General features: G+C 47.9%; 1 protein-coding gene across 1 annotated transcript; it reads right to left on the bottom strand.

The window, feature by feature from the left end:
* Positions 1 to 4,181: 4,181 nt before the first annotated feature.
* On the bottom strand, positions 4,182 to 24,896 carry CFAP52 (cilia and flagella associated protein 52). Its single transcript, XM_074607543.1, has 14 exons — positions 24,817 to 24,896; positions 23,189 to 23,388; positions 22,306 to 22,442; positions 21,517 to 21,645; positions 20,376 to 20,475; positions 19,793 to 19,909; positions 13,297 to 13,397; positions 12,186 to 12,356; positions 10,214 to 10,362; positions 9,568 to 9,713; positions 7,290 to 7,441; positions 6,582 to 6,684; positions 6,299 to 6,410; positions 4,182 to 5,480 (listed from the first exon to the last, which is right to left on the bottom strand). Exons 1-14 carry the CDS (start codon positions 24,884 to 24,886, stop codon positions 5,305 to 5,307), a joined length of 1,863 nt encoding a protein of 620 aa, XP_074463644.1. The 5' UTR covers positions 24,887 to 24,896; the 3' UTR covers positions 4,182 to 5,304.
* Positions 24,897 to 26,398: the final 1,502 nt, after the last annotated feature.

Here is a 26,398-nt window from a genome sequence, read left to right as displayed (position 1 = left end):
CCGTCGGTTTTGAACACGGAAGAGCCGGCGGATCACCCTGAGCTGCAGGAACTGCTGCACTTTGTTTGCAGCGATTACACTTTGTTTTTAATGCATATGTCTGGTGCCTCCCGCTTCACTGAGCGGGTATCTCCAGGCTGTTTTCACCCATTATCCCCTCGGAACCGAGACGATGCGAAATCTGCAGCAGGAGCTGAAAGCGGGGGTGGGAAGGGGGGCCCAGCCCCGATCCAACAGCCACAAGCAGGGTTTGCGCTGCAGAAATCGCCTGAGGCTCTGTCGGGTGCCACGGCCAGGCTGGGGGAACGCAGGGGACACGGGTGGGAACCGGCCTCACACTGCAGGTATCTCCAGGGTGAACAAAACCAGCTCGCAGAGGACACTCACAGAATCATCACGGAATCATCACAGAACCACAGAATGGTGGGGGTTGGCAGGGCCCTCTGGAGATCACCCAGTCCAACCCCCTGCCAGAGCAGGTCACCCAGAGCAGGTGGCACAGGAACGCCTCCAGGCGGGTTTGGGATGTCTCCAGAGATGGAGACTCCACCACCTCTCGGGGCAGCCTGTGCCAGGGCTCTGCCACCCTCACAGCAAAGAAGTTCCTCCTCGTGTTTAGGTGGAACTCCCTATGGTCAAGTTTGTGCCCGTTACCCCTTGTCCTGTCCCCGGGCACCACTGACAAGAGCCTGGCCCCATCCTCCTGACACCCCCCCTTTCAGTATTGATAAGTGTTGATAAGATCCCCCCTCAGGCGTCTTTTTTCCAGCCTGAAGAGCCCCAAATCCCTCAGCCTTTCTTCACAAGAGAGGTGTTCCAGTCCCCCCATTCAACTCCATGTTTGCTCAAGTAGGAGCCTCAGGGGACTGGGAAAACAGCGGGTTGGTGCTGGGAGGCAGGACCCCCTGCTCATCTCGCCCCTCGAGCTGGCAGCACGGCCCCGGGGGAGCACCAGGGAAACCCAGCTTGATGGAAGGGGAGGTATGTTGGTGAGGAAGGACGGGGAGCTGGTTCAGGTCTGATGTTAAATGGGTCTCCAGGAGCTCCGCTAAGGGCCAGCGTCCAGAGATGGTACGTCCAAGTGGATGAGGAAGCCGAAGGTGCTGGAGGTTGTAACAGGCTGCGGCGGTTTGCCCCGTTCCCAGGGGAGCTCACACAACCTGAGACCCCACGGGGCAGGGCACGGACCCAGCGCCTGGCCAGGGTCTCCATAAAGCCATTGCCACTGGTATTCCCCACAGCCTGGACAGCTGGAGAGGCTGAGGTGTGCCAGAGAAGGAATGTCCTCTCTGGAGGTCTGGCAAACACCACTCTGTTCCAGGTTCTGCCAACCTTCAGCTCCTGAGCCAACTGCTCCGGGAGCTGCTGGAAATGGGAACCGAACCCGGGAACACCGCACTGCCCCACTGTCTGGCAGAGAGAAAAGCCTGGCTAACGTGGGGAAGCAGTCGAGATGCACACTAACAAGTCCTTAAAGGACCTGCAAAGTCCAGACTGATTGGAAATAGCACAGGGCAGCGGCCAAAGCCCCCAACGGTGAGCAGAGATGCCTTCTCATGGCCAACAGATCGAGGGGATGTCTCCCCTTAACCTTTGCCCAAAATCCCATTGTTCAGAGCTGTGGCACTACGCTGACCTTGCCCTGCAATCTCCAGCAAGGAGATTGTACTGTCACCTTTCTTGGCAAGGTCCGGGCAAGCTAATTACCCGGGGGGCTTGTTGCCCACGTTGAGCTTGGAGTTGGGCTCCCCTTCTCTCGGCGTGGCAGCCAGCCCAGCAGTGCACTCAGGGTATTCATTTCCACACAAGCAGATGCCCTGAAGTGCTGAGGGATTTGCAAATCAATCACCAAAAAATGTAACTTCAGACGCTAGCATGTTAAAAAACCTTACCACAAAGCTTTTGTGCTGGGACAGGAAAGCGAGAAGGGTGACGCAAGCCTTTCCGCAGGGCTGGACATCAGCAGGGCCCGTGGCCCAAGCCCAGGAGAAAGCAGCTCACAGAGGGGGGGATGCAGGCAGGGGGTTGGAAGCCAAAGTCTTGGTGGGAAGAGGCTCCGATCCCAGCATTGTCCTGTGAATTGATGGTACAGCTGGAAACCTGCGTCTCCCACCTCTCGGCCCTTTGCTGTAAAGCCGCTGATTGCTTTCACCACGAGGCAGACATCACTGAAGTCTGTTTAATATAACTTTCTTTTCTTTCCCCTAACAGGATTATAAAGCCATTTCCAAAACCCAGGACATGCCTGATTTTCCCTGGCATTCCCTTCGTGCCTCCTCCCCCCGGGACCAGAATTTAACTCCACTTTAACATCACTGGAGTCGATCAAGAGAGCATCAGGGAGCCTGGTGCCACCGGGGTGCCCGTGCCCCTGGCTGCTCCTCCTCCTGGCGAGAATTCAGCCAGATATAGGGGCAGAGACGGCGGGAGCAGACGCCAGGGGTATGCAAACCCGCCTCCTGCCAGCAGCACCGCTTTGCTTTTGCTGGTACGACTGGAGCAACGTCCGCTCCCTTTGCCTTGGTGAAGAGGGGGGCACTGACGCTCCCCAGCGCTTTATGGTAACAGCGCATTTGTTCGGGCTGATTCCCTGCACCAGTGTTCTAGATCTCCATTATTAAGTGTTCTTCATGACTAATGAGAGCATAATGAATACATTCACGCTGCAAAATACAATGTGCCTGCCGTCAGGCACATGCATAATGGGGAAATTTGTGACTGCAGTTCATGTTTCCCAAACACAACCTGACTTCTGGCGGAAGTGCAGCGCAGGTTGCTCGGCACGTCTGCTTCTCGGCGATGTTCATGTAGGTCACATCCATTTGTAAAGCTCCAGGGGCTCCCTGGGGACCCCGGCCGCGCTGGTGAGGAGCGTGTACGGCTGTGAGCGCTGGTGGGAGATGTGCCGGGAGGGGTAAGGCTGTGCTGGGGGAGTGAGCGCTGCCGAGCCACTGCGTAGGAGAGCAGCGCTTGGGAAGAACGTGAGCTTGTGAGCAGCCGGCTCTGCCACGGGACCCATCTTCTCCAAATACAGCAACGGCCGGAAAGGTCCCACAGCTGCTCGCAGTCACAGCCCATGTGGTTATCGCCTCTATTTCCTACAGAGTATGTGCGGCAGAGCCCCACATCCTCTACTGCTGCAGGACATGATGGCACAGCTCTGCGCGGGGACAGCGGGGGGGGGGGGGGTCTGACGGAGCGCAGTGGGCACCCTCTGCCACGGCAGGGGAGACGCCGTGCTGCTGCTACAGCGTACCAGCCACCACCACGGGCTGTCACCTACATCGGCTGGCTATGCTGGAGCAAGCCAGTTCAGCCAGTGCCCATGTTTTAAATTCAGGCTGGTTTTGATAAAGCGATGCCGCTTCGCACTGAAAAGAACGATGTGCAGGAGAGGACTTCTCCGAAGACTCTCTGCTCCCAGATTTCAAATCTGTAAGGTGACAGACACAGGGCCTGAGCCTCCTGGCTGGCTGTCACTGACCGACAGTGTGGGTTACCAGCCTTTACTCTTTACTCCTGGCCTCCACAGAGCCAGCGGGTGACCGTGGCCAGGTGAGTCAGGACAGCCTGGCTCGCTTCGCTGCCTCCGAGCCATGAAGAACCTGCTGGTGCAGGAGGAACACGCAGGCCTTTGGTCCTTATACCACACCGAAACAGGACTTCGGCTCCCCAATGGGTACGTGGATTCTCCTCCCATCTGTAATGACAGGTTTGGTGCCATCTGATGGGAATTGCTTTGCTGACGCGGGACTCTGACGGAGAGTTATCTGCATCTTAACATCCCACACCTCGGAGCGCACGGGGAGGTGGTGGTGAGACGGGTTGTCGGGATGGCCTGGTTCGCTCTCACAGGCTCCACTTCTGTTTTGGTTCCCCTAGCACAAGCACAAATGTTTTGCCTCTCCATCCCACATTCCAGCGGTTTGATCCTGCCTTCCAAACCACAGCGAGCATTGCTGCAGAGCTTGTAAAACCTGCTGGGGTGTTTATCGCTGCATAGCATCAAGTCTTGACTCCAGAGAAAAAGAGCAAGGAATGACTTAATTCCTTCGCTCAAGACTTCATTAGTAAGAGCAGAGATATTTCAACCAGAAGGAACAGGACTTGCACGGTGTTTGATGGACAACGTTACGTGCACAGATACCCTCCGAGCCAGTCCAAAAGGATCCACCCTTACTGCGCTAGGAGCAGTAAACATTTTAGTGGCATATAAAGCATAATAAGCAATCATACCTTTAAATTGCCATCCCCCATTGCCTACCAGAGCAGCTAATGCCATCAATACAGGTGTGACAGTATCTAGCCGAAAGGGCCTTTAAATCATCGTCTTAGTTAACTAAAACATCTGTAAGCCTTAACATTAAGGAATGTGACATTTTGCTACCGTTTTAATTTCATGACAGAATTCTCCCAGGCCTTCAATGCCTGCAAAAGAAATATTGACTTGCCTTGCATCACTTCACAAGCTGGCTGCCTACACTGATCTTTAAACAAACAGCATCTTGAGAGCTGTTGGTTTTAATAGCAGATATGATACTGGCTCCTCATTCTCAGACGAAATACATATTTCATGCAAATTTGGAGCCTGTTTGAAAAATTAGGCCAAGGACCGGGAATCTGAGTGTGTCTAGCTGGAAACATGCAGGCATTTTTAGAAATGACTGCACTCTCACTCTTGAAAACCAGGCCCCTGCAGAGAGTTTTAAATTGGACACCGCAAATGAAGAAGCCCTGACATCCTTGTATTCCTTTGAGAACAGTGATTTAAAAGCTTCACTCTGAAGAGCTTCCCAGTCAAACGCCCGAGTTGGAGCTGAGGGCTTTTTCCTTAATCAGGACCAGACAAATGAAAATGAACACAGAAGACTGAATTTACACAACAAGTTATTCATTAAAGGAAGGGACAGAAGGGGGTAGGGAAGAGAAAGAGAGACCACGTGAAAGCAAGAGAGAGCCCACAAATGAGCAGACAGACGAGTAAGACTACGCTAGGAGACTACCAGGAAAGGTGGCAGTAACAACACCCAAGTGTCATAACAACAGCTAAGATGATTTTCACAAGTGACGAATCCTTTCACACCAATCTAAAAGCAACAGAAAATTCTTAGCCCCCCTGAAAAAAAAAAATCAAACCTATTTATTCACTGGGAGAAAGGATATATCTGAAGGATGTGGTAAATGCATACCAGAGAGAATAAAAATAGTATCTCCTCTAATAGTACAAATGCTTTAAAACAACTTGAGTGGCAAGAGAAAAGGATGGCCGAGGAAGTAGCAGCTTAGCAGCTCCTGTGCCAGCTCTCAGCGCAAGTCCGGGTATTTCCAGAGCAGGATGGCACCGTCTGCACTCACGCTCACGATGTACTTCTTCTCAGGGCAGATCTTGAGACGGGTGATGTTGCCACTGTGGCCCACTCCAACATGAGTCACTGCGCCCTCATCGTAGTTCCACAGTTTCACCAGATGGTCATCACCACCTGCATTGGGCGCAAGGGAAGAGCAAATGATTACACAGAGTCCTGCTGCTTTGTGTTCCCAGAGCACGGGCAGGGGAATTCTTAGGCAGCTTTTTGATTCAGGATGAGTGGGATACACTGTCTTGGGCACTACGGCAAAAACGACTTCTTCTCAACCGAATTAGAGAGCCAGTGTCCAGCAGAGTGCTCAGGACCTGCACCAGCAGATCACCGTGCGCTACGGTGAGCAACTGGTACCAATAATATGGAGGGCCTTCAAAAGGCTCTTGACCAACATCCGTTTAAGAGGTTAATCTAAAAGAACTGGTGCTGGCATCAAACCCATGGGTTTTAACTCTAGTTGTTACACACGATACAGTGGCTCGTCTCTGTGAGCGCTAGGTTCCCAGAAGAGATGTCACGGTGGTGGGGAACATGAGAGCCCGAGGCTGGGTGGAGCCTGGAGTCACTCCCACGTGCAAACCAACAGAGCCTGCCAGGCTTCTGCAGTACGGCACCTCAACAAATTATTCAAGTGCACAGTGAACGCCACTGAACTACACGAGGAGCAGGGCAAGGTGAAACCCTGCACTCTTCCCTTGGAGACATTTGAACCTCGTCTTCACCTTTACATTACACTTCACAAGACTATCTTCCAAAGCTGAACCTCAGCCTTTTTCTAAGTATTTTTCCTCAGCGAATCATTTTATTTTCCCCTTTAACTGACCCCTCCTTTGTCCTTTTTTTTTTTCTTTCTTTACTGACATCCTTGGTTCATCGCCTTCCTTTTCCTGCTCTTAATGTGACCTCTTCTTCTCTAGTTTCATCCACCCACTCACCTGTGACAAAATGCACCCCATCTGATGTGATGTCCATCCCATTGATGGTACCCGAAACAGACCCTTCCACTTCTCTGATGGGAGAGCCATCAAACACTTCCCAGTAGGCAACCTGGAGAGCAGAGCAGAGAGGAGAGCTCAGTTACGCATGAACAGCACACGGTTTCAGCACTGCCCTGTAACACGCGCTTCTGTGGAGCTACAGGAGAGTTTCATCACGTCACAAGGCCCACATTTTGTGTTTTGGAATTACGGCAAACGGAATTCCTGCAGTTTTGCTTACCTTTCTGTCTGTTCCACTGGTGATTATCTGGTACTCTTCGGGGTGGTAACACACACATTTAAACAATGTGTTGGCTAGAAACATTTGCTTTCTTACAAAACGCCTGCAAAAGAGCATAGAGCAACAGGGTAAAAAACCAAACTGACTGCCTGAACTATCTCTGCCTGTGCTATCCATCAGATCTCTCTTTCTACTCGGTATTTTCAGGTATTGGTCTGAGTTCAGGGTTTCATGAAGCCTATTGGGGTCATCACTTCTCTTCCCCATCGCAGCTCCCTCATAAGACTTTTGATCTGCTGTCATAAGAAATGCAAATTTTTTAATCCAGAATGCTTTCTAGGTGCTATTCACTATGCAAACATTTCCTTATCCTTACCACAACGCAGAAAGTCTGCAGATATGCAACAGCTCGACAGGAAAATGAGCCAGTTGGAAACTTAGGAAACCAGCTGCTCCACCCCCTTGGCCAAGCAGGATCCAATACAAGAAAACAACTTGAGACAAATGTTTGTTGAAACCTTTCTGAAAAGTTTCCAGCATTGTAGGTTCTACATTCCCTGACTTGATTGTTCTTTCTAGTAATTTTTATTTCCTAATGCTCTTTTCCCCCTCTTCCTTGCTATGTCGTGTCCCAAATAGGGCACAGTGACCCAACAGAGACATTACTGGCACTTTTGAGTGCTTTGCAATACTTATCTGGCTCCTTACACAATATCCCAGATGATGCACGTTCTATCGAGGCTGGTTGTGACACACTCTTGGTCGTTCTTCTTAATCTTAATGCAGGACACAGCACACACGTGCTCCTTCAGAACTTCCACCAGCTTGTGAGTCCTCTCACCAATCTCCCAGATCCTCACCTGAAAATCAGCAACAAACATCTGCTCTAGTACCACCCCGGTGCTGCCTGAGCTCAGGAGGTTGCCTACGGCTTCCCTGAACTCTTCTTTTTTTTGATAACACAGACAGGAACTGAATGCCAACAGACATGTTTTCCCGTGGGTGATTCCTGCAGCTGACTCGTAAAACTGAACTGGGTTCTTGAGAGTGTAATCCCCTTGGTTCAGGAACTCATGACCATTAACCCAGACCTTGTTTTTGCCAAGTGCCCACCCTCCCATGCTTCAGTTCACTCATCTCTCAATCAGGAAAAAGCATCTAGTCCATGAGATATTTCCAGTGGTGCTTTAAAGATCAAAGAGCACGGCTCCTGCAGTGGAATATAAAAAAGCTACCTGCTATTTGTGTTACATATAGTGCCAGCAAGTAAATACAAAACAGATCTTTAACTCTTTGATGTGAAATATGTGCCTGAAAGCACCTCTTTTCCCAGTGGTGGTAACAGCAAAAATCTTTCTGTTTTGCGGACTTGATCCTTCACACCTTACATTTACCATCCCACTAGTGCCAAACATCACGGTATCTTTTCGCTTTTACATTCCACTAAGGTCAAAGTGAAGACTTAGAACTTCAGACACTGACATCAAAAGCAGAGCGAGTGACCACCTTCCACGTTTTCAAGCCTGACGCTGTTACCTGTGGGATCTGGATGTCCAATTCCCGCTTGCGAAATGATCAGAGCATCCAGGTCCCTGAAAGTCACAGCTTTCAGGTGACTGATTCTGACAGAACTATTAGCATTTCAGAACCCCTTTTTTGTGTTCCGAATGAATACAGCAAGTGCTCCCCTGCAGTTCTCGTTTCTACTTAACCAACCTTTAGCTTTAATTCTGTCTCAGCCGGCTTTTTCCATTCAGAGATCAACTAACCAGAGCCTGTGCTGTTCTGTGTGTGCTGACACAGAATGTAGGTCCTCCCTCTTCCGCATCCTCCAGCGCTAATCATCCAAGGCACTTCACTGTCCTTTTATTAGCGAAGGGTTGAAGTGGCTCATTGTCTCTAATGTCTCTGTGCAGGGAGACTGCCCTTACTGCTCTACAGGAGAGCTGAGGCGCGGAATGATGCGGAAAGATGGTTCAATGATTAGGGCATTAGCCTGAAATTTGGCATACCCAACTTCAATTCCTCACTCTTCAAGGCTTCCCGTGCAATCTCCCGCACGGCACACTGAGCACTTGAGATCAGGGTAACACAAACAAAGCACAGAGCCGTTAACTCACAGCCAGGAATCCACGCACAATTAAATGTCCGGTTCTGAGCGTTTACCAGACTGCAGAGAGAAAGCCCAAAGCAAGGCAAGAAGCTGAACGTGAGCCTTCCAAGCCTGATTATTTATTTTTAATATAGATAAGCCCCCTGTGTTTAAATTATTTAAACATTAGGAGAGGACTGTCACTTTTACAGATGGAAAAGTGCCCCAAAGTGTATGGAGTAGCCCAGGTACACAGTACTTGTTTTGTACTGCCAGAAAAAAAATGGTGAACTGCACAGGTATGATGCCTACAGCATATCTTGTGATTTTTCTTGTTATTTGTATTGGAATGTTTCCATAATTGTATTAGAAACCGAGTGATTATTAGAGTCTTTTATTGGCACGATCACCTCAACCAGATAGTACCGTCCCAGAAAATTAGGAAGTCACCCCATAGACACCACGGCGATATCAAGGGAACTTTGTGCTATTAAACGTATTCATACAGGTCAATTTGGACAGGACTAAGACTTCCAAAGCAATGACAGACAGAAAATCTGTGCTAGAGCACCGTTAGACGGAGGCTTGCAAACAACGACTAATGCAGAAAAGCCAAATATAAGGGAGAGACAAATGAACACAAAGGATTAAGAGCATATTCGGCATTAGAAGGATTTCCAAGACTGCCACGCCAGAAGAAATCGGGGCATTGTTTTACATTATGCCCCCCTGAGAGCAAGAGATTTGCATCTAGCAAAAGCTAATACTTTCAAACTCAGTCCTTTGCTCAAGTGAAAGCTAAGAATAGCTCACTTTCTGACTAAGCAGTTCCAGACAATCGCAGGGCCTGTGATGAGACCACAGAGCCGCTCCGGGTTTTTAAGCAAAAATTACCTGCCCTTCACCTCCTCCACTAATGATCCGTTTCGAGTCACTTGTAGCAGCAATTGCCGTCACTCCCAAGCTATGGGCATGGTTAATCATATACATTAGCCGGCCAGTCTCTGGTGTGAAGGCACGGATTTTACCGTCATTCCAAGCTGATGAATAAAAAGTAACAGATTACCCAGGCGCACAGACTTTCCTCCTGTTCGCGTGTCTCTTTCCTTTACAAACGAACCCGTTTTTTATTAAGTTCCTTTATAAGGCCCACCCTTTTGGATCCCCGGTATGTATGTCAAAACCACTGTACTGTAGATCAGTTCGCAGAGTTATAGCGCCAAAGAAACTACTGAAATTTAATTAAATATGGGCAAATTGGTTTGGTCACAATGGGGGGACTGCGTTGCTGCTCCAGGACTGGAAGAGTTCCTGTGTAAGCAATTTGCAGGTGGCGATGGGCAGCAGGGTTTATGCAAAAGGTGGTCTACACACACCACAGGTTAATCTGTCGCACACAACAAGCTTAATATTTTAGAATTAGGTCTTTGGAATAAGACTGAACTGAGTTCTGAATTGCTGCAATTCACAGCCCAAGTGAGGTCTCAAAACCTTGCCTTCCACAGGGAGGCACCAACCGTGGGTCCGGACCGATCCTTACCTGAAATGATGCTCCTGCCATCCCTCATAATCTCTATGGCATGGCAGGTCACGTTGGGGACGATGATGCGCAGGAGCTCCCTGTTTTCGGGGGTGTGCCACACTCGAATATCATTTTTGGAGCAGGTAGCGAACACTTTGGAAGATCCACTGGAGAATTCAGAGAGGAGGGATCATGAGGAGGGGCGTAGAGAAAAGGCTTCTTTCTTTGTCAGATCTTAAATTGTCCTTCAAAGCTCAGCTGTTCCTAACGTGCAACTGTCTTCTGCCCTACCCTCCCTTAATCAGGGATCACCGTGGTTAAGACAAAGGCCTTTTTCGTAGGATCACCATGCTCCCATAAAATGCCCCTGGTTTGCTTTCTATTCAGAGATTCATTTTAAGAAACGGTTAAATTACAGTGAAACTAGAAGAATTCTTTCTATTTCAGGTGAAGTTGTGGCATTTATTTCCCATATTCAATCTCTAAACAACTTCACGTGTTGTATATAATAGACACAAAAATGGGTGGAGAGGTGCTGACTGCCCGGATTTAACATCAGGGACTAACAGCAGCCTCACATTGTAAAGATGTCATTTTTTATCTTGCTTACTGGATGATTCCTATTCAACATCGCTGAAGGCAATAGAAACGATGGCAAAAGCCTGTTCGTAATATACTTGTTATACACGTTTGAATAAAGAAAGACCCGCAGCGTTTCAAAAGCTATGGGACTGAATGCTTTGAACTGAGCTCTAAACCATCCATCCTAGGGACGTGACAGAAAGGGAAATCTAGAAAGGTACCACAAGCTTTTGTTCAACATCACCATCAACGCCCGGAAAGATGAACCAGGACAGAAAAAAGTGTGGTCCCTTCAAGCCCAGCTTGCGCGGGTGCTTTATAAAGCAGGGTAACATCAGCAACTGAAGTATTCTGAAATGCGCCAGAACACTTAAATCACGCCTGTATTTCCCAATCAGTGATCCGCTCTGTTCAAAAGCAGTTAACAGATAAAAATTTTAAACATATATGCAAGGATGTAGTCCTGTAGTCCTTACAATCATCCCTAAATCCAAATACCTGTGACGCAGATGTGTCACTCAGGTATATTAGCAGCGGATTACCCTAAAGCTCCAAATGATTTTCTCCTTAAATTAGGAGGAGGTGGATTTTTCAGGCTGGCGACAAGCAGGGAGGAGGGCTTCTTGTATTGTGTGCTTTGCTGTACCTTGGGAAGATTTGATCCTTTGTGTCAGGAAGCGATGCAATAACAACATGCCAAAAATAAAAACTTTCATTGGTCAAACTTGCATGGATCAAACTCCTCTCGTCTAGTTGGAAACAACTGATCCATTGTGGGTTGGTTGGGTTTTTTTTTAAATAAAGTGTCACAATCCTACTACACAGGAAGAGGGAACGTTTGCTGTCTGTACCCAGCACCTCTCGTCACAAGCCTAGAATTTAATATAACATGCCATATTGTCAAACATGAAATCCTAAGTGAGGCCAAGACCCCCAAATCCCCTTTGAACAGCTCTGTTCATCAGGTTCCAGCGGCTGTTACAGGTGGGTAGAAAAGCAGACGCCTTCACGAGCTCTAGCTGCAAGAGGGTACCCAAAAGCAGCCTTTCAGGATCCACGCTGCTGGCAGACGAAGAGGCCCCAGACTCATAGCACCAACCCGAGAAGAAAAGGGGGAGGTGGCCATCGCTGCCATTACCCAAACATAAATAAGTCTAGTCTTTATATTTAGAATTCTTTCTGTAGAGCGATGATTTTTCCAGTTCTCAAACTGAACTGCTGCCTTCTGCTTTCAAGCAGCTGCTCAGCGTCACCCTGCCTTTCACTGGTAGTTGAAATCGTCCCATAAAAATGTTAATAGTCTTTGGGTTCCTGTACGTTAAAAGGTATTTACAGAGGTACCCTGACCTCACCTGCAGCTTCCTCACACTTCTTCACAGCCAAAAGCATGCCAGCCAGTTATACTCACAAAGGAAAAACAATGTCGTGGACGGCTTCGTTATGACAGGCAGCAATCAGCTCCTCTTTAAACTCAGTGTAGTTAATTCGATAGATCTGGCACTCATTTGTCCCTACGAAGACCTGGTGACCCTGACCTCTACGTGTCAGGGAAGTGACAGCACCATGAACTTGAATTTGCCTGTTAAGAGAAAGCAGACGTTGGGTCTGATGTTGACCTCGAGGTACTTATTCCCCTGACTTTATAAAGTCTTGACTTTTCCCACTTCCCCAGAAAGCTCCATACTGGGCTGTGATATCAATCCGCAAGAAGGCGGTCAGGACTAACATTTCATTCCCAGTCCCACGTTAATACTTCATACGATCTTGCCTGTCCCACCTGCTATTCTGCCGAGGGCTTGCAAAGGCAGCGCTTTGCAGACTTTGTTTTCTGGACCAGGGCCCAAGGTAACAGCATCTTTGTCGATGTTCTTGCTCCAGAGCACTTCAATATCCCCTACTCAAGAATTATTTCCCGACAGTTTAGATCTCCTGAGAATAGCTTCGATTGGACAAAGCTAAGCTTGCAGAACTGGACGCTTAAGTTGGCTACTCAAACAAGGTAAAATGAATAGCTGCAAGCCCAATTTTCTAATCGCATACGGGGAAATGATGCCTGCAGCTTTCTGGCTTGTAATGCAGAAAAAAGCACTTCCGGACACGCGCTTATAAAATTAGCGGTACTCTCCTTTACAATCCCATGTCCTCCAACAAACCCTTTTTTAGATGTCTAACACTATTCTTTCTCAGCTGGGGTAAATAAGCATAATTTTACTGACTTCAACAGACCTGTCTGACTTTGCATCAATTTAGGGTCTGACTCCTAACGCCTAAAAGGAGACAATGGCCATTTAAAATGAACGATGAGTAGGGCAAGTCACTTCTGTGCAAACGCATGCGGTAATCTCCAGTCTGCTTCAACTTTGTTACGCTGGAACCATACTGTCTATTTTGTCAGCAAGACTGAAAAACTGAGATTTATTTGGATTATGCCTTTCCATAGAAATGACAGGTTCTTATAATGTGACCCTTTGGGGGAAGTGTCACCCCTACCCTCCTGATTCTCCCATCTACAAACTCACTTCATTATTTTGTAGTTTGAGCCTTTACAGAGAGCTACAACCCCTCCTCCGGTGCCGACTATTAAATCTCCTGTCTTCAGCACAAGCAAAGCTGTGACTCCCTAAGAGAAAACAGGATTAGAACACAATTGGATGGGAGCAGAGTCTCTCTGTTGCTGCAGCCACGCTGAATAGCACCACGGAATCTCTCCCGTGCTCCTGACGGCGGTGCTTATGTCACTCAAATATGGCTTTACCCGTATTCTGTGACTGACCCAGGCTAAAGAGGGACACTCTAGAAGGAGAAAAGAGTTATTAATTACAGGTGTATAAGAACTACTACAGTAGGAGTCTTTAAGGAGCAAGCAAACAGCACCATCACAGATCCTTCAGAGCAGCTGGGATCACATAAGAGCCTACACGTCCTTACCTCATTCCAGCAAGCAACACACACACATTGCATTAATGCTTCCATTTTTCCATCCACCGATTCTTCATCTATCAGACATGAAAACAGCGGCAGAGAAAACTCAGCCTAAGCGTCCTTTCCTACAGCGCCTTCCAGGACAGATCCTCTGTGTCCCAGGCCTCCCTCCCTGCCTGGAAGATGCAATCCCACCTCCCACCTAGTAGTAATAAAAGACATTCATCGCAGAAATGCATTGGAAACTAGTCAGCCCATCATCAACGTAGGTTTCTGCTATCTACTCAGAGGAGCAGATCGACAGGAGGTCAGCCATTAGCAAAAAGGAGAAATGTTTTTTGGTGGATAAATATCAGACTGCAGTAAAAAAAACAAAACAAACAAACAACAAACTAAACCAACAAAGAAGCAAAACCAGTCCTTAGCCTTGGCACAAAATTTCAAGTATAAGAAAAGTCAGTCTCTGCTTCAGTTCTGCTCCCGGTGAAGTAATAGTACTCTCCTGTATGAGACATAACAGATTAATTCTTGAAAAACCTGAGACCCCAAAATGGGTTGCAAGAGGGGTGAAACTACTACTATAGGGTTAAATCTTTGTATTTTTACTCAAAAAAATATCCCTACTAGCTTGGGGGAAAGTACGCATGACTGAAATGGAAAGTAAAAAAAAAAAAAGGAAATAAAGGAGCTTTATGCCATGAAACCTTGGACTGAAAGCTGAGCTCTGCCATGCAGGGAGCGTGCAGGAGACGCGTTTCCACTCCCACCACGAGGGCAGAGACTCCTCGCCGTCCCTTCTTCCAAACCAGCCGGGAGCAGCTCCGGGCTCCCCGGGACTGGCGAGGAGTCTGCTGGGCTTGAGAGTTCTAGTATCGACTCCAGCAACATTTGCCACTACCGAGGCGTATAAGCAGTATTGTCAACCGCTGGGATAATACCATCGGTTTCACAACATTAAGATTTTTTTTTTTCCCTTAAGCCCAATCTCATAGAGCCCTTATATGAAAACAACAGTTTCTGCTTGGTGGAGTTCTTTCTGGAAACAAAAAAAAAAGCCTCACATCTAGCACTTAGTGCTGTGAAAGCATGAAGTGAATTCTCAAAGAATAACTAAGAGGCAAACCAGAATAATTCTGTATTTATTCTTTAGGAAGAAATCACTGTCATGTGCTTGCCTTGTGATTTTTGAACAAATACAGGTGTCAGCACTTTATGTTAAAGTTTGACATCTAAGCAGCACCACCCAGCATTCCTCTTCCTTTCAAGCATTAATCTGGCCTAACCCCAGTAAATTTTCAGGATTAAACACTTTCAGAGTGTTTAAAAGAATGCAAGCCAGAAAGTGGTGATTTTTTTCTGCGTGGAAAGGACTGAAGCCGTAAGGAAGGAGAGAGAGGAAATGAAGAAAGAAGAGAAAACCAAATGGACATTAGAGCTACCTGGACGGGGAAAGGGTGTTGCAAAAGCCACAGACAAGGTCTGATGAATTTGGAGAAATTATTTTGGTTCAGTTATCCAACCACATAGAAGCTACTGGTTGTTTTCGAAGTCTTGCTCATACTTTCTGAAGAAAAAAATAATAATCACCGTATACGTAACGACGTATTCCAGACAGCCTTGCACCTACCTACGCATCAGCTTAAGGACTATTTAACTTCAGGAGGAAACAAACATGGATTGCGGGGAAAAAAAAATTGAAAAAATTTTTCCTGATTCGTAATTTATTCGCACTGGATTTCTTCATTAGTCTGTCTCCACCAGCAGCATATCCACAACCCTCTGTAATATCAGGACTGATCACTGTGAAAAACACAACCTCCAGAGAGGATTTTACGCCACGCTATCACAACACCACCAGGCAGGAAGCCAGGGTTCATGCAAATATTCTTAGCAAAAGCACGAGAACAAAGGGATTCTTTTTAATTAGAAATATGATCCACAAGCAGAACTGTTTCTGAACAATGTTTTTAAAAATTTCCTATGAGGTGTTGGCAGCATTTCGTGAGTCCCCTGTTATCACAGGCCCATCAACCGTCTTTTGATCTGCTGTTTCGCAGTTTTTCCTGCAAAAGACTTCCACCTCAAATGCTCTTTGGGGTTAGCATTTTGGCAGGTGGCGGCATTAGAAATCAAACCCATGACTGTGTACTTTATCTGATTACAGCTCCCTGCTACTTGCTAATAAATTGAAGTTTTTGCAGCACTGCCAAGATTGCTTTGATTTTACCAAGGTATTCTCTTCGGTTCTTCAATTTGAGAGGGAAGGGGGTATTATTAAGACAGAAAAAGAACCACCTTAAAGTGGCCAGGATTCATTGCCAGGCTCTCGAAATCATCAGTTTGATTTCGACCTTAACCTGACAGTTGGGCTTCTTTCTTGTCCAGTCTGTTCTCTGAATCACCAGGAGTAAACAGAGAGCTTTATGAGTCGCAGTTGTTACTCGTGGAGTTGGGCAGTTCACGTTAACGATGAGATGAATACTCTGTTTTATATACTGCCAGTCCTCTTGTATATGAAATGCAGAATCTAATGTAGGAGGTTAAAAATAGCACCATTCATTGTTTACTTCTTCCAAAAAGAAACCACTGCTTTCAAGTATGATTATAAATAAAAATAGCAGCAAAAAACCAGCCTGCCCATGGCCTTCCCTGCAGGGATGCTTGCTCTTTGTCCCATTCTGATCTCTCACAAAGCTCTCGAGCGCTCTATGAACTCTTCCAGTGCACCTCCTTTAAATTTTATTTCTTTTTCCACAATGCAAATCACTCCCACTATTTCTGAAAATGCATTTGCAATAGTGCATCCTGCTTTACATCTGAACGGGCGCCTTACAGCTCCTCAAGCCTGCGATGGGGATAAAAATTAATTACGCTGTTTATTCCAGTATTTATAGACGTTACAGAAATGAACTTAAACTAAATTCCACGTAGATGGAAAACAAGTTGCTTCACCATAGCAGTGAGGTATTTGCCACTCCTCTTCAAAACAGAAACAAAGAAATCTTCAGATCTTGTCTATGTAATAAACACATTCTTATATATCTAAAGGCAAAGTTCCTTTAAGATTGACCAAACTTGTTTTCAATAAACATCGTCTCCTCACCCAAGCAGTATCTAAACTCTTTCTTTAAAGATATGCTCGTCGTGGGGTGGCTGTGGATTCCGGGTTTAGTTTCACAGTATGCCGCTGGCTCACAATTCCCGGGGTGACTGGTGAGCAAGGGTTTCAGAGACCCAGGATAACGTTCCTCCGCGAACATGCATCTTTTCCCAGCGAGCTGCAATGAAGTGATGAAAACGGTTCCACGGGGAGGGAGGCCGGGACGAACCCCTGGAGGCTGTACAGCCAACCTCCCTGCCCGGGAGTGTGGTAAACGCCTGGTGAGGAAAGGCAGTGCATGTCCCAAAAGCCACGCTTCGGAGCGGTCGTGCCTACCTTGAATCAGCACGGCTCACTTCTGAAACAAGCTACATGGCAGCTTTGCTTTGCAGGGCTAGAGAGGGGAGGTTTTGTTACAAGTACTGATGTATGGTACCTTTTCATGAAAGATACAAAGGATGCCTTGTGAAATACACAGAGCTCCGCAGAGGGAAAAGAAAATAAATCAACACTTCTCCTAGCATTAGCAATATGATGTACTAACTCGTGTAGAAACAAGGATGCAAATACTTCTGTTTTGATAAATGCTGTGGTTTTGACTTGAAAAAACATGTGCAAAATACCTCTTTTGGCATTGAAGCCGATGCTACAATCGGAAATTTCTGCCATAAAACATTAGATCCTATGTGCATTAAGCGAGGACTTGTTGACAGTCTAGTGACAAGGTATTATTTGTATGCAGAGATGTGCAACGGGTGGGTGGAAAGGGAATCACAGCACAGAGCTAGGAAGGGAGAACTGGAAAGTATGAAAGTGGATCTGACAGTAGAAAGTGGATCTGACGTGTGGACTAGAAGAGGGGACAGTGAGGTGGATTGAGAGCTGGCTGTGTGACAGGACTCAGAGGGTTGTGATTAATGGAGCAGGGTCGAGTTGGAGGCCTGTAACCAGTGGTGTCCCCCAGGGGTCAATCCTTGGACCAGTACTGTTTGACGTATTCATCAATGACCTGGACGAGGGGACAGAGTGTCTGCTCAGCAAGGTCGCTGATACCAAACTGGGAGGGGTGGCTGACACCCCAGAGGGCCGTGCTGCCATCCAGCGTGAGCTAGACAGGCTGGAGAGCTGGGCATCCTGCTAACTAACCTATTTGATCGCTTCTTTCTCTATGGCCTCAGAAGTATATTTTGTGTGAAGTTTTGATTCAAACGCATTTGGCACCCTCCCCTCACCCCTGAAGCCAAGGGAGTTCAGGACCTTGGGTGGCTTCAATCAGGTACTCCAGGCAAGGGACACAGACTGCTAGGTGTAGGAGGACTCAAAGCATGGAAGCATTTAAAAGGGGAGGTGACATTCAATCTTCAAGACCTTGGCATAAGAGACAGCAGAGATCAGCCAGGACATGGGTCCTGTGTGGATGCAAAACCCTGCCGGATGACTGTTGGAAGACTAGCTAACAAAATACGTACTTTCTTGTCACTTAATACGTACACATTCCTACAATGCAAGTGGGAAAAGTAAGTAATAACTTCTCCAATCTTCTGGAATAGATAAACATTGAAATATACTTCAAAGAATTCAGTGGCTCCAAGTTATCCCAGAAATATGGGCCTGCATTTGTCACGCAAGAAACACTACATTTTGAATGGGCATGTATATGGTCTGTTTGTACACGTGTTGGTACGAGCAAAGTTCAGGAGGTTTAGAGAAACAAGCCACGAGCAGCTTTTAATTTGGGGTTGACTGCTGAATTTTTCTTACAGTTCTAGTCAGGTGTTTGCTCTCAAACAAGATCTGCTTCTTTGTGGGACAGCTTCCCCATGGCATCCCTAACACTGCATTCGGTACTTCCATCTGCATTGCATCCCCTGCTGCTCGCTGATTTTCATGGTTCCTAACAGAATCACAAAATACATTCAACCTTATGCTGGCAAGTTTTTCAGGGAAGTGTTTAAATTCCTTAGGTATCACTCCCTCCACTGGCTATAAACCGAGAAGCCACACGAAGTCTTTTATAGCAACAAATAAAGAGAAATCAAGAACAAGAGTACTAAATTACAGCTCTCTGCACGCAGAATTCTTATACAATGGAAGGCCAGAAGCTCCCTATTCAGAAGATACTCAACAAGACCCACGAGTCCCAATTATAGACCAAAAAAAAGCTATGTTAAAAGAACTTTGGGGTTATGAAGTCAAGCACTCCGAAGTTAAAAAGCAATAGAATCAAGGTACCCTGTGCAACCTTGTTTTGTCCCAATTGTGCACGTGCATTATAATAAACTCTTTTGCATTATAATAAACTCTTTAATTATATTATCTAGCCTATCTTTTGTCAGTAAAACTGCTGCCTCATCAGTGGCAGAATCAGAATGTCAAAAAGATGACCTCCTGAAGGGAAGGGTGAGGAATGACACGGGGAACAATCACAACAATCTAGGGAGGTTGGGTATTTTTAAGAGCAATTGTAGTGTTTTGAAGTTTTTCCAAAATAGTCTTCCTGTGGCAAACAAATGGCTTGGAAAATTTCAGCCCAGGCAACTTAACAAATCTGTACAAACCAAATATAGGACCTCATAGCAAGTGTGGGAGAGCCTCTTAAATAAGTACTTCTACCAGTCTTCCCAGGACTGTCCTCTGCCTCAGTCCAGCTTGTATCTTCCTAAAAAAAAAAAGAACTCGGGAACCACTCCATTTTTACGATTGTTTTTCACTTTTTATGACTTTTCCCAGATTTATTATAAAAGAAAGTCTGTGGGATGATACATGAGATTCAGGTAAAGGCCAAATTCTGAGCCAACTGAAACTGAACAAAGCTGGGCTATAACGGTCTCAGACTTCGGGATCATGACCGAGAGACAGAGAAATAATAGCACAGCAAAAGGGTTAGTCTGCGAGTCAACTTTGTAACGGTTCTCCTGGAGGTTGCCCTACTTCCAGTTAGCAACAAAGAGGGAGGATAAGGAAAAAATTCAAGTCACAGAGCTGTTACTCACCGAGCTAAACTTCTTCTTCTGGGGCCCATATTCAGTCATCACCTTGTTGTGTGTATTCACTTGCAGGATATCACCACTTGATGTGCCAACATAAAAAACATTATCATCATCTGCCATCTATAGCAAAGCATAAAAAAAAGAGAGATCGTGGTCCAGATAGAGACATATGTGTCCTGAGCCTAGCACCGGGCAGCATAAATAGCTTTGTTTCAGTGCATTGCCAAGATTTCATCTGAGGGGGTACAGCCAACGTTTTCATCCTGTCACACTCAAAGACATTTGAGAGCAATGCAGGACGTTTTCTAACCAAAGCTAGGTAATATTTTGAAGCAAAAGTGAGATCTTCTGGGTGCTAGAGCCTGTGACTAAAATACATGCTGCTGCTCTTCAGGAGCGTTCAAAACACTCTTTCCCAGGATAAAGAAACTGTGGGAGACCATCTGCCACGAGCCAACACATAGTAACTTCACTGCCACCGTGCAGTTGTAATTGGCATTTCTAGCATTACTATACAAGCTCGTGGTTTTTCTCTAGTCTGTAGAGAGCTTCTCAGTCTAGCCAAATCATTTCAGCTGAAACTTACCCTAACGCACATCATCAGTCTTTTCACTTTCCCTATCTGGCATTCAGTTGGTCGGATTTTCCTATTTGCTAGATCCAGTTCCCATACTCGAATGGTTCCACTATAAGAAAAAATATAGTGGGATCAAATCCATGTATACAGAAACATCCAACTTCTTTCGCTACTAGGTGAATTAAAAAGCCCTTACAAGGCTACGGTATTCTGAAATTTTAATAAGGAGGAAAAAGAACAATATCAGAGAGGCCAGAAGTAAATCTCTGTCTTTGCTGCTGTCTCTTACAGTTAACTTTTTCCAGGTAAATCAAAAATCTTTTAAGGTTCAGCAAAAACATATACAAGGATTACAGAGGAGTATGTAACAACCTTGACACTTTATTTCCCAGAGAGACACGGTCTGTGGAAATCTTACTTCCTACACTAGGAAATGAGCGGTACAGGACACTTTCAACTGTTTTCTAACACAATCTAATTGCCAACGTAGGAGCCAATCCAAAAATCTTTACACAGTTGCCCTTACATTTAACAACGTACTAAAGTTGCCAAGATCAGCACTCCTAAGTGCAACTGCAGCCAAGAGCATCCAAAGCCTTCCCTGATTTAAAGGGAGGTGCAGGTCCTCCACACGTTTAAATGTCAGGCTAGATACATGGGGGCTGTCTCAAATCCATGCAAAATGTGACTTTTTGTACAAACTTTTGTAACAAGCCAGTGACCAATTGTACGTCACATCTGGTGAGGATAGGAGATGATCCAACCACCTGCAAGATATCATTGTTTCTACATTAATTAACCATTGTTCAGAGCCACTCATGGACTGCTTTTCTTGTGTAAACACTGGCAACTAAATATTTTAAACTCTGCATGGGGAATGCTGAGTACAAAATCCTGCTATCAGGAACAGAAGAGACGCATGCGGGTCCCTGCGTGCTGCTTTGAAAACATATTGTTATGTGTAGAACAAGCAGAAATGCCTTAAAGGGACACGCTCATGAATATTTCTTGGTTCATTCACAGCAAAAAGAAAAAACACGAGCACACGCAGTTACTTAAGTTTCCTTGTACTTAAACAAAGACCTTTTGTAAAGGGAAATGGGTCCATGGGTTCTTTCCCTCATTTCTATCACCTAAATAAAAACCTTACTTTCCAGCAGTAACAAACATCTCGTCTCTGCAGCTGGAGCACACCACGACGGTCGCATTCCCCGCGCTGCGTGGCGAGGCAGGGCTCCCGCAGACGCCCTCTCTCTTAGCAACGTCCCACACAACCACGCTGCAGGAGAAGGGGGGGACTTCAAATAGTTTTGGGTTTGACATTACTTAAAAAGAAACTACTAAAAAAACAAAAGCAAGACAAAAACCTATTTCTCTGCAGCTTGTTCCCGCCAGGATATGCAATAAAAGTAACTTTGCAGAGATTTTACCCAAGAAAAGCCTTATCACAAATGTGTGGAGCTGCAGTTTACATCCCCTGCTCCTGAAGCAAGGGTATGTGTATTTGTCAGATTACTTCTGCTGAGCATGACTCAAATAAAATCTTAGGCCACTTGTAAAATACAACTTAAAATAACTTTTTATTCCGCTCCTACTTGTCTGTGCGTCTAAGCAAGCCCCCAGTGAAATGTATACTTCTTCAGGGCAGGGCATTAAGCCAGCTAACTGAGCAGGCTTCATAAGGTTGCTGGGTGATGTCACCAGCTGAAGAATTTGTTGCTCCCCTCGTCTTCTCCCTCAGCTGGTTCCCCATGCCCTGCGCTCTGCCCACGGCGCCCGCCCAGCTTCCCATCGGACAGAGCTGGGTCAGGGAGCAGAGGCATCAAACAGCAGAGAGAGTCAGACTGCCAGGAGAGGGAGGAGCGGGTACTCCCTAAGGGCATTCTTCCATGCCCTACATCTTGTTGGAAATCTCGTGCCAAGAAACCGAAATCATTACCTGCCGTCGTCCTGGCCTCCCAGCGATATGAGGTAACGGCTGTTGGGAGAAAATGCTAGGTCTTCAACATTCCCCTTATGCAGCGACAGCCGAGCAAGTAACTCCTCCTTCTGGAAGTCCCAGAGAATGATGTCTGCCTGAGGCGCAAAGCAGAAGGGATCAAAGCCAGAGCATCAGATATAACACGCAGGGTTAGATAGAACAATTTTCTCTGGCAGGAAAGTTGTTAGAAGCAGCCCCGCTTAAGGTTAGCTTCCATCCAGCCCAGGGTTCCGCTGACGTGAATACATTTCACATTAGGTGCTGTAAGAAGCATTATTCCAGCTTACCGGTTGAGTAGCTGTACTCCATTTCAGAATCAAAATTTACCCTGAGACACTGGGTATTTGACTTAGATTTTAAAATACTGAAAACGCTAATACTTGATTCCTTCCAGGCATCTCAGGGTTTTTTCAAACAGGCAAAAATTAAGCCATGAAGAACTTCAGAGGTCTAAAAATGCAGGTAGGTGCCTGTCAAGAGCTTTTGAAAGTCCTAAGCAGCTCTGGAACTCAGGTCTCAGTTTAAATATAACACGATTTATTAATTAATGTCTAATGAGATTTAGGCTGCCACATGCCCACAACACTTTGGATAAAAAGGACCAGAACTAAGAAATCCCTCAATCTAGTTAACTCAATCCTAGGGAGACTGCTTAATACTTTACAAAAACATGAAGGCGCATCCAGATATGGACTAGAGACAATTTCCCATTCTCTGCAACGTCCTCCTGCTGTAGGCATTTGTTTTCCAATAAAAGAAAAAATAAACAAAAAGTGTTCCCATCACTGGCTAACAAATTCCAATTTCATTATCACACAGTTAAAATTACAGTATTATCCACCTTGAAGCCCATGAATGTGACTTGTCCAGAAGCAACGTACACCCCGTCCTTGGACACGACGATGCAGGAGACGTTATCGGTGTGGCCACGCAAGAAGGTCTGTTTCTTACTGTCCAGCTCTTGAATAACGACGGTACAGCCCAGGGGATAGAGAATGTGCTCCTTATCAGGGTGGCAGACGAGGCCACAGATTATATGCCCTGCGAGAGAAAGGAGTGAAAGAGCCGGCTGTTAAGGGTTCTGGGGACTGCAGGAAAATTCTCATCCCCCATCTGAAGCAGGCAGCCCCAAGAGCGGGCTGACCCGTCCCCAACACCTCTGCACCTCTGGCCTTGCTTATCGCGCTCCTGGAGGGAAAATCATTTGTTCCCCAAGGTTTATCTCACAAGGAGAGCAGACCCGCGAGCTTTCCAGTTCCCCCCAAAGCTGTTCAGCAAAACAACCCCATGTAAAACTCAACGGTCACCTTTACACATTTTGGATCGCGTGATGCTTCACACAGCTGCCAGGAGATTGAATTGCCCCAGGCGTCTGAGCCCTCTGGCACAGAGGGTTCTCCAGGAGCACCTGCTGATTTCCCGAGCCACATCCCCAGCCCACATTGCCATTAACTGCCTCCAAAGAGCTGCAAAGCCACCAATTTCCCGAGAAGGCAGTCGGCCGGAGAAGCCCCAGCACCTTGCCCCCATCCCCGGGTCACAGGAGTGTTTAAGGCAGTATTTTGTGCAACTGGAGTTGGTTTTATTTTGAAATGAAACTCTTCATGTTCTAGTAAGCTGGGTAATTAGGAAAAAAAAAATATACTAAAATCCTGCAATTCCATCAGACTTTTCCTGTCCTTAACTTTGCATCTGTCTCTTGGGATGCCAGGCACAAGGAGGCGACAAGGGGGGCAGAAGGGATCCCCTGCACCCCGCTGCTCCTGGCTCACCCCACAGCACCGCGGCCCCAGCCGAGACCCACAGCTGCCCCACACCCGCCCCCCGTAGTGTCCTGCCCTCCCCTCAACCTGTCCACTGGCTATCCCTGCCCCAGGGCTGCCCCCACCGGGCCCCATACCCCACTCTTTCCCCCCCACAGTGCCCCATACGTCTCCAGCTGCCCCTATGGTGCCCCACACCCCCTCAGTTGCCCCCTATGGTGCCCTAATGCTCCTCATTTGCCCCTATGGTGCCCCACACCCCCCCAGTTGCCCCCATGATGTCCCATACACGCCCTGTTGCCCCCTGCGGTGCCCCACACCCCCCAGTTGGCCCCTATGGTCCCCAGCCCCCCCCCAGTTGCCCACTATGGTGCCCCATACCACCTCAGTTGCCCCCTATGACGCCCCATACCCCCCATTTGCCCCCTATGATGCCCCATATACCCCTAGTTGTCCCCTATGGTGCCCCATACCCTCTCAGTTGGCCCCTATGGTGTCCCATACCCCCTCAGTTGCCCCCTATGACACCCCAAACCCCCCCAGTTGCCACCTATGGTGCCCGCACCCCCTCAGTTGCCCCCTATAATGCCCCATACCCCCTCAGATGCCCTCTATGGTGCCCCATACCCCCTCATTGCCCTCCCCAGTGACCCCCCAGCCGTGCCTCCCAGTGGCCGTGCCTCACGTTGCCCCCCCCCCGCACTACCGTTGAAGCCGATGGCCGCCCGCAGCTCCAGCTCGCCCACCGCCCCCGCCGCCGCCGCCGCCGCCGCCATCGCCCCCCCCCGCCTCCTCCCCCGCGCTGGGCACGCGCCGCCATGGCAACCGCGCCTGCGCCCCGGCCGTTCCGCGCGCCCCGGCCGACAGGGGGCGCTGTGGACGCGGGCGGGCTGAGGCGGTGAGGGACGAGAAGGGCCGAGCCCAGCGGCGTCATGGCGGCACCGTCCTGCAGCCCCCTCCCGGCCCCGCTCTCGCAGGGTTTGGTCTGTGCCGCCGCGCTGCCGTCGGGTGGCCCTTATGGCCAAGAAGGCCAGCGGCATCCTGGGGGGCATCAAGAAGAGTGTGGCCAGCAGGTGGAGGGAGGTCATCCTCCCCCTCTGCTCTGCCCTGGGGAGGGCACATCTGAAGCACTGGGTCCAGTTCTGGGCTCCCCGGTTCAAGAGGGACAGGGAACTGCTGGAGAGGGGACACCAAAGGGCTACCAAGATGCTGAGGGGACTGGAACACCTCTCTTGTGAAGAAAGGCTGAGGGATTTGGGTCTCTTCAGGCTGGAAGAAAGACGCCTGAGGGGGGACCTTCTCAACGCTTATCAATACTGAAAGGGGGGGTGTCAGGAGGATGGGGCCAGGCTCTTTTCAGTGGTGCCCGGGGACAGGACAAGGGGTAACGGGCACAAACTTGACCATAGGGAGTTCCACCTAAACAGGAGGAGGAACTTCTTTGCTGTGAGGGTGGCAGAGCCCTGGCACAGGCTGCCCCGAGAGGTGGGGGAGTCTCCGTCTCTGGAGACATCCCAAACCCGCCTGGAGGCGTTCCTGTGCCACCTGCTCTGGGTGACCCTGCTCTGGCAGGGGGTTGGACTTGGGTGATCTCCAGAGGTCCCTTCCAAGCCCTGCCAGTCTGGGGTTCTGTGGTTCTCAGGGCACAGCCTGCAGCTGGGAGCAGGCAGCCACTTGCTCACTGTCCCCCCAGTGGGGTAGGGAGGGTCGGAAGAGTGAGAGAAAACTCATGGGTTGAGGCAAAGGCAGTTTAATAAGTAGCGCAAAAGCCGCGCACGTAAGCAAAGCCAAACAAGGAATTCATTCCCTGCTCCCCATCGCAGACGGGTGTTCAGCCATCCCCAGGAAAGCCAGGCTCCATCACATGGAACAATGACTTGGGAAGACAAACGCCATCACTCCAAATGTCCCCTCATTCCTTCTTCTTCCCCAAGATTTATACGCTGACGCCATATGGCATGGAATATCCCTTTGGTCAGTTGGGGTCAGCTGTCCCAGCTGTGTCTTCTCCCAGCTCCTTGTGCCCCCCAGCCCATCGATGGTTGGGAGGGGGAGAGGAGCAGAGCAGCCCTTGAGAGCTTATCAACAACCCAAACCACCAGTGTGCCGGCAACACCATTCCCATCCCAAACCAAAACAGCCCCGCACCAACTGCCAGCAAGAAAGTCAGCCCCATCCCAGCCGAAACCGTGACAGGCACGGGTGAAAGATCTCTATATCCCATTACTCATCCCCTCAGCCTCCCGGCCCCTCTGCTCCCCCTGTGTGGTTTTGGGTTTCTTTTCATT

This window comes from Larus michahellis, chromosome 14 (genome assembly GCF_964199755.1).
Source record: "Larus michahellis chromosome 14, bLarMic1.1, whole genome shotgun sequence".
Classification (NCBI taxonomy): domain Eukaryota; kingdom Metazoa; phylum Chordata; class Aves; order Charadriiformes; family Laridae; genus Larus; species Larus michahellis.
This window is presented reverse-complemented; position numbering and strand designations above follow the sequence as displayed.